At 51.5% G+C, this 17,803-nt stretch overlaps 1 protein-coding gene across 1 annotated transcript in view; it reads left to right on the top strand.

The window, feature by feature from the left end:
- C21H16orf96 (chromosome 21 C16orf96 homolog) overlaps window positions 1–17,221 on the top strand; it is a 41,672-nt gene extending 24,451 nt beyond the window's left edge. Inside the window, exons 10-17 of the mRNA XM_038763067.1 lie at window positions 3,953–4,071; window positions 5,120–5,182; window positions 5,586–5,681; window positions 7,769–7,970; window positions 10,563–10,662; window positions 12,550–12,621; window positions 15,570–15,721; window positions 17,134–17,221. Coding sequence (XP_038618995.1) covers window positions 3,953–4,071; window positions 5,120–5,182; window positions 5,586–5,681; window positions 7,769–7,970; window positions 10,563–10,662; window positions 12,550–12,621; window positions 15,570–15,709 — 792 coding nt within the window. The 3' untranslated portion in view covers window positions 15,710–15,721; window positions 17,134–17,221. The remainder of the gene's footprint in view (window positions 1–3,952; window positions 4,072–5,119; window positions 5,183–5,585; window positions 5,682–7,768; window positions 7,971–10,562; window positions 10,663–12,549; window positions 12,622–15,569; window positions 15,722–17,133) is intronic.
- Window positions 17,222–17,803: the final 582 nt, after the last annotated feature.

Below are 17,803 nucleotides of genomic sequence, written 5' to 3'. Positions count from 1 at the left end.
GGCCAACCTCAAAGCTGGATACCCCTTCTGACCTTGTTGTCATGGAGCCAGGCCTTGGGTTGGCGGGGACTGGATGCTCTCTACTCCCTCCCCTCCTGCCGGGCAGGGCCTCCCCATCTGGCTTCCAGGGAAGGAAACTCCCTCCTCCTCTTCCTCCTCCTCCCTTGGGACAGATCTTAGGTTCCTGAAGTGGAGAAGAGGATGGGATGTTGCCCTGCTTGGAGCTGTCCTTTGGGGCGTTGGGCTTTCCCCATCAAGCCAACATTCATTCAGTCATATTTATTGAGGGCTTACTGTGTACAGAGCACTGTACTAAGCGCTTGGGGGAGTTCAGTATAACAATAAACACATTCCCTAACCACAGTGAGCTTACAGTCAAGAGTATGGGGAACAGACCTCGATACAAATAAATAAATTATAGTTATGTACATATGTGATGAGGGACTGGGAAGGGGGAAAAGACAAGAGAGAAAGTCAGGGTGATGCAGGAGAGAGTGGAACTTTTGCATCCCCACCTGGATTGCCCCTAAGTGAAGATGATGATGGGAGGATGAGCCATCCTTGCACACTCTTGTCCCTTTGCATTCCCCATCCCATCCGCCATCTCCCACCCATCCTGTTCCCCATCCGATCTCCCACCTAATTCTCCATCCCATCTCCCACCTAATTCTCCATCCCATCTCCCACCTAATTCTCCATCCCATCTCCCGTCCTGTCCCCCATTCCATCTCCCCATCCCAACCCCCAGCACTGTCCCATTCTCCTTCCCATCTCCCCATCTCATTCTCCACCCTGTCCCTCATATGGTCCCCCTTCCCTCCTCCCAGCACTGGCTAGTTTTCTAGCCGTCCTCCACCCCCTACCCTGACCTCTCTGAGCGGCAGCTCCACTTCCTGGGTAGCAGGAGCCTCCTGCAAGACTTCCTGCTCCAGAGGCCCAGGCTGGGGGGTTCCAAAAGGGCAACAATTCCTCCCACGTTGGCAGGCCAAGAGCCCTTTTTCTGCTCCACATTGAGGGTTCCAGCAGTGTGCTCACCGCTTCTCCTCTCTGCCTCACCTCCGTGACGGAGTGTGCGTGCCAGGTTACTCTCCTGGAGCACCATCTGTCTCTCTCATTAGCAAGTGGGCCTGCCCCTCTTGGATGTATTTCCATATGAGCTCAGGAGGAGCCCAGGAAGATTCCTTGGAAGGGACTTGGGGGGGCCCAGCCATAGCGGGGAGGTGAGCTCCAAATGCCACCAGACTGCAGCAGGAAATAGCCTGAAGACAGTCACCAGCCGGAGCCGGGGGACCTTGGCATCAGTCCCGGGTCATTGCAGCAGGGCAGGGGGGAGGGAGAAGGAGAGGGAGAGGCCGCCGGAGGGGTGAACCAGGGTGGATAGAGAGGGAGAGGGAGATCCTCTGCTCAGAGGCCCAAGTCGGGGGAATCAGGCAGAAATTTCCTCTAAATCCTTTAGAGATCAATCAGTCAGTCAATTGTACTTATTGAGCACTTTCATTCATTCAGTCATATTTATTGAGCACCACTCTGTGCAGAGCACTGTACTGAGGAAAGTACAACACAACAATAGTGACATAGTCCCATCCCAGCGCTTAGAACAGTGCTTTGCATATAGTAAGCGCTTAATGAATGCCATTATTATTATAACAATGAACGGACACATTCCCTGCCCACAGCGAGCTTCAATCTAGAGGAGGAGAAAGATGTTAATATAAATAATGAATCGATCAATGCTTACTATCTGCACAGTGCTATACTAAGTGCTTGGGAGAGTACAGATCGACAGAGCTGGTAGAAATGTTCGTCACCCTCAAGGAGTGTACAGTCTAGACGGAGAGACTGGCATTCATATAAACAAGTAAACTACAGATTTTTTTAATGGTATTTATTAAGTAATTACTATGTGCCAGGCACTGTTCTAAGCACTGGGGAAGATACAGGGTAGTCAGGTTGCCCCACATGGGACTCACAGTCTTAATCCCCATTTTACAGATGAGGCAAACGAGGCACAGAGAAGTTGTGACTTGCCCAAGGTCACACAGTAGACAAGCGGCCTAGCCGGGATTAGAACCCATGTCCTCTGACTCCCAAGTCCGTGCTGTGTCCACTAAGCCACGCTGCTTCTCTACTAAGCCGCTCTGGGTAGATACAAGGCAATCAGGTTGGACACAGTCCATGTCCCACATGGGATTTGCAATTAATCCTCATTTGCCAGATGAGCTAACTGAGGCACAGAGTAGTTGTGACCTAATTATCTTGTATCTAACACAGTGTTTAATACAGTGCTTCGCACATAGTAAGCTCTTAACAAATTATTATTGTTATTACTTGCCCAAGGTCACAAAGCATACAAGCGGTGGAGTCATTCATTCATTCATTCAATCGTATTTATTGAGCGCTTACTGTGTGCAGAGCACTGTACTAAGCGCTTGGCAAGTACAAGTTGGCAACCCAGTTCCTCTGATTCCCAGGCCTTAGCTCTTTCCACTAAGGCCACATTGCTTTTTATGAACATAAGTGCTGTGGGGGCTGAGAATGGGGTGAATTTCAAGTACTTATAGATAGGTACCTTACACTTCAGTCCTGTAAGTAAAAAGGATCTGGGTTTTAATCCCGGCTCTGCCACTTATTTGCTGTGTGACCTTGGGCAAGCTATTTCACTTCTCTGGGCTCCAGTTCCCTCAACTGTAAATGGGGATTAAGACTGTGAGCCCCATGTGGGACGACGACTGTGTCTAACCTGATTTGCTTGTATCTGCCCCAGTACTTAGTACAGTGCTTGGAACATAGTAAGCACTTTAACACTATTATTATTGTTATTATTATTATTACTACACGTAAAGATGATGGGAAGCCCCCTGGCTTGGGTTTGGAGAGGTCGCCCCAGCTGTCAGGGGTGGGACAGAAGGAGAAAAGGAGGCTCTTTAGGCTGGAGACAGATGATGATGATAAAAAAAATAATAATGTGGTATTTGTTATGTGCTTACTATGTGCAAAGCACTGTACTAAGCACTGGGGTGAATACAGAAGCAGCTGGGGAGAAGCAGCGTGGCTCAGCGGAAAGAGCACGGACTTTGGAGTCAGAGGTCATGGGTTCGAATCCCCACTCTGCCAATTGTCAGCTGTGTGACTTTGGGCAAGTCACTTCACTTCTCTGTGCCTCAGTTCCCTCATCTGTAAAATGGGGATTAAGACTGAGCCCCCCTGTGGGACAACCTGATCACCTTGTATCCTCCCCAGCACTTAGAACAGTGCACATAGTAAGCGCTTAATAAATGCCATCATCATTATTATTATTGTTACAAGCAAATCAGGTTGGACACAGTTCCTGTCCCATGTGGGACTCACAGCCTCACTCTCCATTTTGCATATGAGGTAACTGAGGCCCAGAGAAGTGAAGTGACCTGCCCAAGGCCACAAAGCAGACAAGCTGGGGAGCCGGGATTAGAACCCATGAGAAGCAGCCTGGCTCATTGGAAAGAGCCCGGGCTTTGGAGTCAGAGGTCATGGGTTCAAATTCCGGCTCCGCCAATTGTCAGCTGTGTGATTTTGGGCAAGTCACTTCACTTCTCTGGGCCTCAGTTCCTTCATCTGTAAAATGGGGATGAAGACTGTGAGCCCCCCGTGGGACAACCTGATCACCTTCTAATCTCCCCAGCGCTTAGAACAGTGCTTTGCACATAGTAAGCGCTTAATAAATGCTATTATTATTATTATTATTATGAGCTTCTGACTCCCAGCAGTGAGCTCGATACACTATGCCAGGCTGCTTCTCACGATCACTAGGTTCAGCCTAGGCAGCGGAAGGGGCAGGGTGGGGGCTCTGTTCTGGGCTCTGCCATCCCCCCGGCCTCGCAAACGCCCCAGGAAGGGAGGCGAGGAGCTGACCCCATCCGTTCGGAGATTCCTCGGCCAGCCCTCAGCTGCACGGACGTTGGGCACCTCTCCACAGCTGGACCGCATGGAGCTGGACCCGCTGAAGAAAGAGCTGGAGCTCGTCTGGAAATTCATTAAAAAGCACCTGAGTGAAGGCCCACGCTTCGACGCAGACAGCGCTGCTGGCTTCAAGAAGTAATCAATCAATCAATCAATCAGTTGTATTTAGGGAGCCCTTACTTTGTGCAGTGCATTATATGTGCACAGGGCCAACTCTGGGTCCCAGCTGGGAACCTCCCCCCGGGCTGCGACAGTTGCTCCTGTATTTTTGGCATTTATTGAACGCTTACTGCGCCCAGGATGCTGTACTGAGCGCTTGGGAGAGTCGAACACAACAGAGTTGGAAGACACGTTCCCTGCCCACAAGGAGCTGACAGTCTAGAAAGGGGGAAATGAAGCAGGGGGAAAGACCATGCCCCACAGGCTAGATTGAGGGGAGAATAGGGAGAGGATGGAGATGGGGGGCCATCAAGCAGTCGGTGGGGCGGCGGAGGCGGGTGCAGAGAGAATTTCAACCAGGCAATCAATCATCAATCGGTGGTATTTATTGAGTGCTTTCTGGGTATCCTGACGAATGCTCCAGACCCCTGGGATTATCCTAGGCCTGAAGGGTGGCCACCAATTCTCCCTCCTGGGGCTGATGCGTCCTGTCTGTAGACACCCAGTCATCCTTGCGCCATCACCCGCTCTTTCAGAAGGGGCTTCCTGGCCTCACCTTAAAGAATCAATCCATTAATTAATCAGTGGTATTTATTGAGCGCTTACTATGTGCAGAACACTGGCCTAAGTGCTTGGGAGAGTACAATACTGGGTAGGGACTGTCTCTATATGTTGCCAGCTTGTACTTCCCAAGCGCTTAGTACAGTGCTCTGCACACAGTAAGCGCTCAATAAATAAATAAATTGATTGAATTAGCAGACACATCCCCTGCGCCTAATGAGCTTGTAGTCTAGAGGAGAGGCTAATTTGGTTCTCTGGGCTGAGGGTCCTGGGCTGACCGCCCCTGAAAGGGCCCTCAATATCCTCCTTCTGCCCCCTTGCAAAGCACGCGCCAGCTGCGTGCGGGCTTCTGTACCCGGCACCTGGGCATCTAGTGTAGAAATAAGAGCAGGTCTCCTGGGCCCTCAAGCAGCTTGCCGTTTAGTGGGCTCAGTGTAAGGGAGACAGGGTCTTATTGTTACAGGCAGCTCTTTGAGCGGGTGAAGTGCATCTCCTGTAACCGGCCCGTGGAAATGATGACCGGCCCGTGAGTACTGACCGCCTCCCCTTGCCTGAGGAGGATGGCACCATTTCATTTTGTTCTCCCCGCCTTCTCCCCGGGAGTCCCCTCAGCAATTTGAGTCCATTGATTCAGGGGAAATGCACGGCACGTCCAGAAGGAATATAAAGAGCCGGGAGGGGGCCATCCCCTCCTTCCCATTAGTCTGGGGAGACTTCCCGGGGGAGCTGGGCTCTGGTTTGAACTCATCTCCTCTCTCCCTCCCGCCACCTGCCTGGACCTCTCACCCCACCCATTGGGTCAATGACCATCGCTGTTCCGTTGGTGCTCCTGCCGCCCAGACCGGGCGGAGAGTTTGGAGTCCCATCCCCTCTTCCCTGGCTCCCAAGCCCCTCCACCCAAACTGAGTCTCTTCCTCTTGGGCCCACAGTCATCTGATCACGGTGCGGAAAGCCAGCCTTACCCCGCGCCCCCGGCCTGCCAGTGCCAACGGCTACGAATATCTGTTCCAGGGGCAGCAAATGAGGTGAGGGGCCTTGAGCGCTGGGAGGCTGTTCCCTCTCCTTCCCGCCCAGTGTCCATCGATTTTTGGTACCTTGTACTTTATTTTGTCAAAGTGCTTTCCTGTGATCTAATTCTGTCCCCCCATCATCCCTGGGAGGGAGTGGAAGGTACCATTGCCCTCATTTTGTGGATGAATCAACAGAGGCTCAGAGGAGTAAAGTGACTTGCTCAAAGACACCCATTCATTCATTCATTCATTCAATCATATTTATTGAGCACTTACTGTATGCAGAGCATTGTATTAAGCGCTTGGGAAGTCTAAGTTGGCAACATATACAGGCGGTCCCTACCCAACCACGGGCTCACAGTCTAGAAGGGGGAGACAGACAACAAAACATGTGGTCAGGTGTCAAGTCATCAGAATAAATAGAAGTAAAGCTAGATGCACATCATTGACAAAATGAATAGAATAGTAAATATGTACAAGTAGAATAAATAGAGTAAAATATCTGTACAAACATATATACAGGTGCTGTGGGGAGGGGAAGGAGGTAGGGCGGGGGGGGATGGGGAGGGCAGAGAGGAAAACGGGGGCTCAGTCTGGGAAGGCCTCCTGGAGGAGGTGAGGTCTCAGTAGGGAGCAGACCAGCAGACCAGTGGCGGAGCTGGGTTAGGAATCCAGATCTGCCGACTTCCCTCCTGACACGCCCCATTTGATGAGCTACCGTTCCTCCCTCCCTGCCCTTGGATTCTAGCAGAAAACTTCCCATTTACTCACCAGCCACGGGACCTGGGATTCGGTGCCAATTTTCCGGGAGTAAAGGAAGCCAAGGCTCCTGTGGGACTGGCACCGAGAGGGCAAAGCCATTACCTCCTTCTCCAGAGCCCGGTGGGCAGCTGTGGCCAGCCCGCCCTGCCCCTTGGAACTGGAAAGTTTCCAGTCATGGAGCCAACATCTTGGCTCCTCCCAGAGAAGAGAAACAGTGACATTGTTTTTCTCCTTCTCACGGGGCCTTGGGAACGGGGGCTTCAAGAGGTTGCCCTGGAAGCCCCGGTCTCAACGCCCCAAGGGGATGAGGAAGACCTCAGTGGTGAGGGTAAGTACCCTGCCTTCCTAATAATAATAATGATATTGTTAAGCACTTAGTATGTGCCAAGCACTGTTCCAAATGCTGGGGTAGATTCAAGTTAATCAGGTTGGACACAGTCCCTGTCCCACATGGGGCTCACAGTCTTACTCCCCATTTTACAGATGAGGTAACTGAGGCCCAAAGAAGCTAAGTGACTTGCCCAAAGTCACCCAGCAGACATGTGGCAGAGCCGGGATTAGAATAAGAATAATGATGATGATGATATTTGTGAAGTGCTTACTATGTGCCAATCACTGTTCTTAGTGCTGGGGCAATCAAATTATCCCACATGGAACTCACAGTCTTAGTCCCCATTTTACAGATGAGGTAACTAAGGCACAGAGAAGTGAAGTGACTTGCTCAAAGTGACACAGCTGATAAGTGGTGGAGCCGGGATTAGAACCCTCAACCGCTGACTCCCAAGCCCCTGCTCTTTCCACTAGTCCACACTGCTTCTCTAAACTCAGGTCCTTCTGACTCCTGTGCTCTATCCACTAAGCCTCACTGCTTCCTCTCCCTTCCCTTTCTTCCCCCTTGTCCCCATCTAGTTCCCTTCCCTCCCGTTGAATTGACCCATTTCCCCTCCAGATGAAAAATTAGGCCCCCTGGCCAGAGCGGAGCAGGCAGAAAGCAGTCGGGCCCCTTCGGAGCCAGTCCCTGATCCGGCCCGCTCCCGTGGGGCAGGTGGGGAATGGAAGCCCGCCCCAACATTCATCCCTCCCTGTTCTCCCCCTCTGCCTCCGTGCCCCTCCAATCAATCAATCAGTCAATCAGTCGTATTTATTGAGCGCTTACTGTGTGCAGAGCACTGTACTAAGCGCTTGGGAAGTACAAGTTGGCAGCACTCTTGGCTCCTTCAGCCTTTTCCAGCTCTGGTCGTATGGAGCATCCACGCCCCAACACGAACCGGAGGGCTTGCCAGAGCCGGGAGCGTCCTGGGGATGGGGCGAGGGGTTCACCGGCCTCTGTCCTTCCCCAGGGAACCCCCGCCGCCCCCGACACCGGTGCTGGAAATGGGGAGCTGCCCCGAGGGCAGTGAGCGGCCCACCCAGGACTCCCCAAACGCTCAGCAGACCTGGAGCTGCACCCACGGCAGCAGTCTCAAGCGAGCGACGGCGAAGGGACAGAGCCTTTCCACCCTCTACCCCTATGGGGACCCCTCGGTGCTGGACTATGACCACGTAAGCCCCTCCTGCCATGGAAAACCCTGCAGACGTGGCTGTTCCTCGGGCCCCGGCGCGGTCCCAGGGTTTGTGGGAAGCGGAGGAGCCCGCGGAAGGAAGGGATCAACTCTCCGGGGCTGGGCTGTCGTGGGCAGGGTACGGCTGCAGGAGCCCACTCAGTGGAAAGAGCACGGGCTTTGGCGTCAGAGGTCATGGGTTCAAATCCCGTCTCCGCCAGTTGCCAGCTGTGTGACTTTGGGCAAGTCACTTCACTTCTCTGGGCCTCAATTACCTCATCTGGAAAATGGGGATGAAGACTGTGAGCCCCCCCCCCCCAGTACAACCTGATCACCTTGTAACCTCCCCAGAGCTTAGAACAGTGCTTTGCACGTAGTAAGCGCTAAATAAATGCCACTATTATTATTATTATTATTATTAACCCATGATGCAAATTGAGCTGGAACCAGAAAGTCCCTCATCAGGGGAGTAGGATGAGGTCATCTGCCCAGATGTAGCAGATGCCCCGAGCACGGCCAGACCCGGCACGGAGGGGAAGAGGTCACCGAAAGGGGCCTCACAGGGGTGGGGTGGAAGGGATAGCCAATGGAGAGGTGGGCAGCCCTCAATTCACACTGTGAATTTGAGAGCCCAAGGACAACCTCTATGAGACATGACTCAATCAGTCCACCGGTCATTCAGTCGACTGTATTTATTGAGCGCTTATTGTGTGCAGAGCGGTATACTAAGTGCTTGGGTGAGTACAACTTGGGGAAGCAGCGTGGCTCATTGGAAAGAGCATAGGTTTTGGAGTCAGAGGTCAGGGGTTCAAATCCCGGCTCCGCCAATTGTCAGCTGTGTGACTTTGGGCAAGTCACTTCACTTCTCTGGGCCTCAGTTCCCTCATCTGGAAAATGGGGATTAAGACTGTGAACCACCCCATGGGACAACCTGAGCACCTTGTAACCTTCCCAGCGCTTAGAACAGTGCTTGGCACGTAGTAAACGCTTAATAAGTGTCATCATTATCATTATTATTATTACAACGTAATAATAAAGAGGTGCATTCCTTGCCTACAGCGATTTTACAGTCGAGAGGGGGAGACAGACATTAAATAAATATATTACAGATATGCACATAAGTGCTGTGGGGCTGGGAGGGGGGATGAATGAAGGGAACAAGTCAGGGCGATGGAGAAGGGAGTGGGAGAAGAGGAGAGGAGGGCTTAGTCACGGAAGGCCTCTTGAAGGAGTTGTGCCTTCATTAAAGCTTAGAAGAGGGGGAGTGTAGGGAGATTAGAAATTACTTGGGGAGGGCTTCCGGGAAGAGATGTGATAACGAATGGAGAAATTGGGAGCTCATGGCATGTCAGATTTGAAGGGGGAGGAAGTTTTCAGTAATGAGCAAGAGACTAGTGACAGAAGTGCTCTGCACATAGTAAGCGCTCAATAAATACGATTGATGATGATGATGATGAAAAAAGAGGCACAGTAGGTAGGATAGTATGGAAAGACCAGAGCGCGAGCTGGGGTGAAATGGAAGAAGAGAGGTGGAAGTACGTCAGGAGCTGATTGAGTGCCTTAAAGACAATGGTCAGGAGCTTCTGCTTGATGCAGAGTGGAATGAGTAACTGAAGATTTTGAGGAGTGGGAGATGAGGGCAGAATGGCATTTTAGAAAAATGATCTGGGCAGCTGAGGGAAGTCCGGACTGGAGAGGGGAGAGGCGAGGCAGGGAGGTGAGCCAGGAGCGTGATGCAGGAGTCAGGCTGGCATCCAACAAGCTCCTGAATGAAGCGTTATGGACATTTGGATGGTGAGGAAGGGGCGGGTTGTGGAAATGTGGAGGAAACACCGACAGGATTTGGCACCAGCCTGGACGTGGGGGTTGAATAAGGGAGAGGATTCAAGGACGCTGCCAAGGTTGTGGGCTTGAGAGCCGGGGAGGACGGTGGTGGTGAGAACTGGAATGGGTAAGCTAGCTGGAGGTGGGGATTTGGGAGGGAAGATGAAGAGTCCTCCCCCACAGTGAGGGCAGCCGGGGATTCAGAGACGAAAGGACAGAGGAAGAAAGAGGGGACGGCAGAGAACAAAACTCAGCTGTGGTGGGTTCCGGTGGCGGGGGAAAGAACCTCTCCAGCCAATGGTGCCTCTCGTGGGCAGTTTCCCGAGGGCCAGCCGGTCGGAGGAGAGCTATGTGAGTCATGGGAACGCTGGGCATCAGACACTCCATCAGGGTAGAACTTATGGCACTCCCCCGCATCCCGCGGCCCCCGCTGAGCACCGTATCTGTAATTTATTTATTTATTTCTATTCATATCTGTCTCCCGCTCTAGACCGTAAGCTCGCCGGCAGGGAACGTGTCTTTTTATTGTTGTGTTGTACTCTCCCGAGCGCTTAGTACAGTGCTGTGCACACAGTAAGCGCTCAATAAATATGATCGATTGACTGACTGATGGATCAGAGGCAGGGAGCAGGCTGACCGGGGAAGCTGAGTCCCGACCGGACCAGGGAGAGGGCGGGGAGTGAGGGAGGTGGGCAGTGGCGGGGGCGAGGAGACAGGAAGACCCCGCAGTTTGGTGGGGGTGCTCCCGGGGCGGGCCTTGTCTCCTCAGGCGGAAGTGGACATCCTGGGAGTGGATGGCATCTTGTACAAGGGCCGGATGAGCGCTCGCAACAGTGTGCGGTCTGCTTCTCTGGAGAAGGATCTGCCAGGTATGAGGACTGGGAGGAGTTGGGCTGGGCCTGCCTTCCGGCCCAGAGCAGCCCGTCTGCCCACCGTCCCTCCCCGTTCCTGAATAATAATCCTAATTATGGTATTCGTTAAGCGCTATGTGCCGGGCACTGTAAGCACAAGGGTGGGTACAAGCAACTCAGGTTGAACACAGTCTGAATCCCCATTTTACAGATGAGGGAACCGAGGCACAGCGAAGTGAAGTGACCCACCCAAGGTCACACAGCCGACAAGTGGCAGAGCCGGGATTCCTGGTTCCCTGGGAAAGGACTCGAGAAGCAGCCTGGCCTAGCGGAAAGAGCCCGGGCCTGGGTGTCAGAAGGATCTGGGTTCTAACGCCGGCTCCGCCACGTGTCTGCTGTGTGACCTTGGGAGAGTCACTTCTCTGCGCCTCAGTTACCTCAACTGCAAAATGGGGATTAAGACTGTGAGCCACGTGTGGGACAAGAATTGTGTCCAATTTAATTAGCTTGTATCTATCCCAGTGATTAGTACAGTACCTGGCACTTGGTGAGCATTTAACAGATACCTTAAAAAAACTGCCTCCCACCAGAAAGAGGGAGGGAGGGGTTAACCCACCCGGTGCTGTAATAGGCTTACAAGATGTGATCAGGGTCCATGGCAGCAATGGACAATGGATAGTCAATCAATCAATGGTATTTATTGAGCGCTTACTATGCCCAGAGCACTGTTCTAAGTGCTTCGGAGAGTAATAATAATAATAATGATGGCATTTGTTAAGCGCTTACTATGTGCAAAGTACTGTTCTAAGCGCTGGGGGGGGATACAAGGTGATCAGGTTGTCCCACGTGGGGCTCGCAGTTTTAATCCCCATTTTCCAGATGAGGTAACTGAGGCTCTGAGAAGTTAAGTGACTTGCCCAAAGTCACACAGCAGACATGTGGTGGAGCTGGGATTCGAACCCATGACCTCTGACTCCAAAGCCCGTGCTCTTTCCACTGAGCCACGCTGTACAAGAGAAGAAGCTGACACTTTTCCTGCCAATAATGTATATATCTGTAATTTATTTGTTTATATTAATGCCTGTTTCCCCCTTTAGACTGTAAGCTCATTGTATGCAGGGAACGTATCTGTTACATGGTTATATTGTAATAATAATAATAATAATAATCATGGCATTTATTAAGCACTGGCAATGTGCAAAGCACTGTTCTAAGTGCTGGACTCTCCCAAGTCGTTAGTACAGTGCTCTGCACACAGTAAGCACTCAATAAATATAACTGACTGATTGAGTTTACAGTCTAGATGGGGAGACGGACATTAATGTGAATAAGTAAGAAGACAGAGCCCGGGCCTAGGAATCAGGAGGTCATGGGTTCTAATCCCGGCTCTGCCACATGCCTGCCGTGTGACCCTGGGTGAGTCACGTCACTTCTCTGGGCCTCAGTTTCCTCATCTGTAAAATAGGGATTAAGACTGGGATGCAGACTGTGTCCAGCCTGATTAGCTTGTATCTACCACAGCGCTTAGTACAGTGCACTTAAAAAATACCATAGTAAGGGCTTAACAGATACCATAAATAAAGGTGGGGTCAGGTGGGGGCCGGACATCTATGGCGTGGGCCGTTCTCCCCTTTCTAGACTGTCTTCCCCCTTCTAGACTCTAAGCCTGGTTTGGGCAGGGATTATCCCTCTTTATTTCTGAATTGTACTTTCCAAGCACTTAGTACAGGGCTCTGCACACAGTAAGTGCTCAGTAAATATGATTGAATGAATTGAATGAATGAATCAATGCTGCCCTGGGCAGCAGATTGGCCCAGCCCAGCAGCCGAAGGGATGGACGAGGCTGGGGAGCACTAAGTCCGTGGATCTGGGCCTACCCTCTCACCCTGACCCTTTCCCTTTGAGGCATGAAGATTCCACACCGCCCATCCCGAAATGGAAGCGAGCGGATGCGCTCTGCCACCTCCTTCAACGCTTGTGAGTTTCGGCAAAGCCGCCCTCCCTCCCGCCCCCTCCACCCCTGCGGCCAATGCCCACAGCACCAAGTAGCTCTGGTTTTAAGCCCAACTGCAGCCTCAGGCCGCCCCCCGCCTCCTCCCTCGGGGCCCTGGTCCAGAAGCTCACCCACGTCCTGTCTCTGGCCTGGAACATCCTCCCTCCTCAAATGTGACAGGCAGTTTCTCCCCCACACCTTATTGAGGGCACATCTCCTCCAAGAGGGCTTCCCTGACTAAGTCCTCCTCTCCTCTTCTCCCACTCCCTTCTGCATCACCCTGACTCACTCCACAGTTGGTCCAAGAGCTCCTGGGGTACCAGAGAGACAACCTCCAGTCTCTCCAGGTCACAGGCAAGAAACCCAACTTTGAAGTGGGCTCTTCAAGTCAATTCGAGCTTTCCTTTACTAAGAAGTTTAATCCCTCTGCCCAGCTGGCACCCTCCGCTCCTCTGCCACTAACCTCCTCACTGTACCTCATTCTCGCCTGTCCCGTCGTCGTCCCCCGGCCCACATCCTTCCCCTGGCCTGGACTGCCCTCCCTCCATGCATCCACCAAGCTAGCCCTCTTCCTCCCTTCAAAGCCCTACTGAGAGCTCACCTCCTCCAGGAGGCCTTCCCAGACTGAACCCCCTTTTTCCTCTCCTCCTCCCCATCCTCCCCGCCCTACCTCCTTCCCCTCCCCACAGCACTTGTATATATATTTGTACAGATTTATTACTCTATTTATTTTACTTGTACATATTTACTATTCGATTTATTTTGTTAATGATGTGCATAGAGCTTTAATTCTATTTGTTTTAATTCTCTTTGTTCTGACGATTTGGACACCTGTCTACATGTTTTGTTTTGTTGTCTGTCTCCCCCTTCTAGACTGTGAGCCCATTATTGGGTAGGGACCGTCTCTATATGTTGCTGACTTGTACTTCCCAAGCACTTAGTACAGTGCTCTCACACAGTAAGCGCTCAATAAATATGATTGAATGAATCCCCCTTCCCAGTCCCACAGCACTTGTAGACCTACCTCTAATTTATTTATTTAGATTAACGTCTGTCTCCCCCTCTAGACTGTTATGGGCAGGGAATGTGTCTGTTTTATTGCTGTATTATACTCTCTCAAGAGCTTAGTATGATGCTCTGTACACAGTAAGCACTCAATAAATACAATTTACTGGCAAGACTGCTTTGAAATTTCGCCCTGACACAGTCACGGACTGCTGTAGATCAGTGGATGGGGCGAGTGCCCCCGAGATCTGAGCCAAGCTCAGGAACGCTTTAAGAAGCAGCAGGGCATAGTGGATAGAGCACAGATTTGGCAGTCAGAAGGTCATGAGTTCTAATCCTGGCTCTGCCACTGGTCTGCTGTGTGACCTTGGGCAAGTCTGTTCACTTTTCTGGGCTTCAGTTACCTCATCTGTAAAATGGGGATTGAGACTGTGAGCCCCCTTTGGGATAGGGATTGTGTCCAACCCGATTTGCTTGTAATAATAATAATTTTGGTATTTGCTAAGCGCTTATTATGTGCAAGGCACCATACTAAGCACTGGGGTGGATACAAGCAAAGTGGGTTGGGTACAGTCCCTGTCGCACTGGGGCTCACATTCATTCATTCAGTCAGTCATATTTATTGAGCACTGTACTAAGCGCTTGGGAAGTATAAGTTGGCAACATATACAGACAGTCCCTACCCCACAGCGGGCTCACAGTCTAGAAGGGGGAGACAGACAACAAAACAAAACATGCAGACGGGTGTCAAAACCATCAGAAGAAATAGAATTATAGCTATATGCACATCATTAATAAAATAGAGAAGTAACTATGTACAAGTAAAATAGAGCAGTAAATATGTACAAATATGTACAAGTGCTGTAGGGTGGTGGGGAGCGATGGGGAGGAGGAGAGGAGAAAGGGGGCTCAGTCTGGGAAGACCTCCTGGAGGAGGTGAGCTCTCAGTAGGGCTTTGAAGGGAGGAAGAGAGCTAGCTTGGCGGATGTGCGGAGGGAGGGCATTCCAGGCCAGGGGCAGGACGTGGGCCGGGGGTCGACGGTGGGATGGGCGAGAACGAGGCACAGTGAGGAGGTGAGCGGCCGCAGAGGAGCGGAGGGTGTGGGCTGGGCTGGAGAAGGAGAGAAGGGAGGTGAGGGAGGAGGGGGCGAGGTGATGGACAGCCTTGAAGCTGAGAGCGAGGAGTTTTTGCTCACAGTCTCAATCCCCATCTCCATTTATCCAACTCAGACCTCTGTACAGTGTGTGGCACGTAACGCTTAACAAATACCACAGTTATTATTAAGAGCTGCCCTAGTCTAGCTACCAAGGACGAGAGAAAGTTTGGGCTAGAGCAGAATCGATAAGGAGAGCTCCCTTCCAAATAGCTACAGGAAGTACTGCAGTTTGGTTACAAAAAACACCTGACTGGTTAATGTAACCAACTTATTTAATGCCAAAATGCCCCCCAAATCATTCTCTGGCTCTTCTGGGTCAGGCTGGACTGGCAGATCCACAGTCAATCAATCAAAAATATCTTTGAGCCGCTACTTTGTGCAGAGCACTATGTACTACAAGAGATTATAAGAGACACAGTCTCTCCCCCTCAAGCGGATTTACAAACTAATGGGGGAAACAGATAGAGAATAAATTTAGCTAGGCAGAAGAAAAATGAATTGGGGTAAATTTTCTGGAGATGAGATTTCAGGAGGATTTTGAAGACAGGGAGAGCTGCGGTCTGGAGGATTTGAAGGGAGTCACTTTGCTTATCTGAAGTCAGTCCATCGATTTTATTGATGGATTGATCGAGAGGGAATTCCAGGCAGGGACTGGCTGGATGATGGGACCTCCCTTTTCCCTCTTCCATCCCTTTGAGTCCAAACATTGAGTCTTCCATCTTCGGGATAACCAGGCAGTGGGGTTGGGGGGCGTCTTCTGTTCGTTGCAGCTGTGCGCTCCAGGACCAGCTCTGGAATTCAGCAGCAGTTTCCCCCATCTCAGCAGCCATCGTCCACCCCGGAACCGATGAGTGCCAGCACCCACGTCATCCCCAGCCCTCAGCCATTCGAAGAGGCAGCCAGCACATGAGCCGACAGCAAGGTTGTCCCGCCTTCCCACATCCCAGCCGCCTCTCCTGCCCAGACAAAGCCTCAACCCCCTCTCCGCCCCCTTGGAACTGATCAACCCCAGATTCTGCGATCTTTACCCTCCCCTCGCCCCACCTCCCCTCCCCTCACTGCCTCCCTGCACCCTCACATTATATCTTGTTGCCTGCTGGGAACTTCTCAGTCCACTCAGAAGGGACAAGGGCCATCTCTTTGGCTTAGAATATCCGGATTCCCCAAGGGAGGATGAGGAAGATGACAGGGAAAGAGCCTCTGGGGCGGTTAAGAAAAGGCTGTCCATGTTGCTTATTGCCCGACTCCTAATCGCTTCCCCAGCTGGTCCCTCCGGGCCTGCTTATTTCCCTAATTCTGCAGGGTAGGATGTCCTTGGTCGGTGGGAGCAGAAGGGGCAGCATTCATTTGAACCATCTTGAACCCCGGGACGAAGGGGTCTGCCTCCTGTGGCCCATTATTAGTAATAATAATGATAATAATAATAATAATCAGGATATTGGTTAAGTGCTCACTATGTGCCGAGCACCGCCTTAAGCTCTGGAGTAGAAGCAAGATTGTCAGGTAGGAGACAGTCCTTGTCCCAAAAAGGCGTTCACAGCCTACTAAGGAGGGAGACCAGGTATTGAATCCCCTTTTTACAAATGAGGAAACTGAGGCACAGAGAAGTTAAGGGACTTGCCCAAAGTCACATAGTAGGCAACTGGCAGACCCGGCCTGAGAACCTAGCTGTTTTGACGCTCTGGCCTGCTCCAGGCCCCCGGCTCATAGCTGGATCCAGAGGCAGCATGGGCTAGGGAGAAAAGCCCAGGCCTGGGAGTTGGAGGACCTGAGTCACGGTTCTAATCCTGCTGTGTGACCTTGGGCCAGCCCCTTAACTTCCCTGGGCCTCCATTTCCTCATTTGTAAAATGGGGATTAAATAGCGGTACTCCCTTCAAGGTATCAATCAATCGATCAGTTGTACTTATTAAGCATTTACTATGCGCAGAGCGTTGTACGAAGCACTTGGGAGAGCACAATGCGACAGAATTAGCAGAAACGTTCCCTGCCTGTAGTGAGCTTACAATCTAGACAGTCTAACATGCTTCGATTGTGAGCCCCATGAGGAACAGGGTCTATGTCCAAACGGATTATCTTGTACCCACCCCAGCGCTTAGTACAGTGCTTGGCATACGTAAGCACCTAACAGATTCTCCCCCTTCTAGACTGTGAGCCCGTTGTTGGGTAGGGACCGTCTCTATATGTTGCCGACTTGTACTTCCCAAGCTCTTAGTACAGTGCTCTGCACACAGTAAGCACTCAATAAATACAATTGAATGAATGAATGAATACCAAAATAATTATTGTTATTATTTGTACCCTCCTGGCCTAAGCAGCTTTTTCTCTCTCCTAGAAACTTGCCGAGGCCTTGCACCGTTCCAGCTCACCAAGCCTCATTTCCTGGCTCTGTGGCATGGGGATCCTGCAGATCTGTGTTTTGGAGCCTTCCATTTAATCTCCCATGCAGATCCCACCGCGCCCTTAATAAAACTTTTCATTTTTCCAACTAAAGGGTAAGAGTCACCGCCCTGGGCCGGGCCACACAGTTGTTCTGATTGCAGCTATTCTCGGTGAAGCCCCAGGAGAGCTAGGGAGGGATCGTCGGGTCTGGGAAATTGAAATGGGAGTTGGTTTCTGTGCTGGTCCCGAGTCACCATCGGCTGCGGTAATGGCCACTCTGGCCCCTAGCAAACACCGGCGATGATTGCTGGGCGGAAAGAGAAGCATCCTGGAAGGGGCAGTGGGGTGGTTTGTTTTATTACGCCCCCACACACACTGCTGGGGAGCCAGGGGGCTCATCAGAATGAAAAGTAATGATAATAATAATGATGGCATTTGTTAAGCGCTTACTATGTGCAGAGCACTGTTCTAAGCGCTGGGGGGGGGGATACAAGGTGATCAAGTTGTCCCACGTGGGGCTCACAGTCTTCATCCCCATTTTACAGATGAGATAACTGAGGCTCAGAGAAGTTAAGTGACTTGCCCAAGGTCACACAGCAGACATGTGGCGGAGCTGGGATTCG

Source organism: Tachyglossus aculeatus, chromosome 21 (genome assembly GCF_015852505.1).
Source record: "Tachyglossus aculeatus isolate mTacAcu1 chromosome 21, mTacAcu1.pri, whole genome shotgun sequence".
In the NCBI taxonomy this organism is placed as follows: domain Eukaryota; kingdom Metazoa; phylum Chordata; class Mammalia; order Monotremata; family Tachyglossidae; genus Tachyglossus; species Tachyglossus aculeatus.
This window is presented reverse-complemented; position numbering and strand designations above follow the sequence as displayed.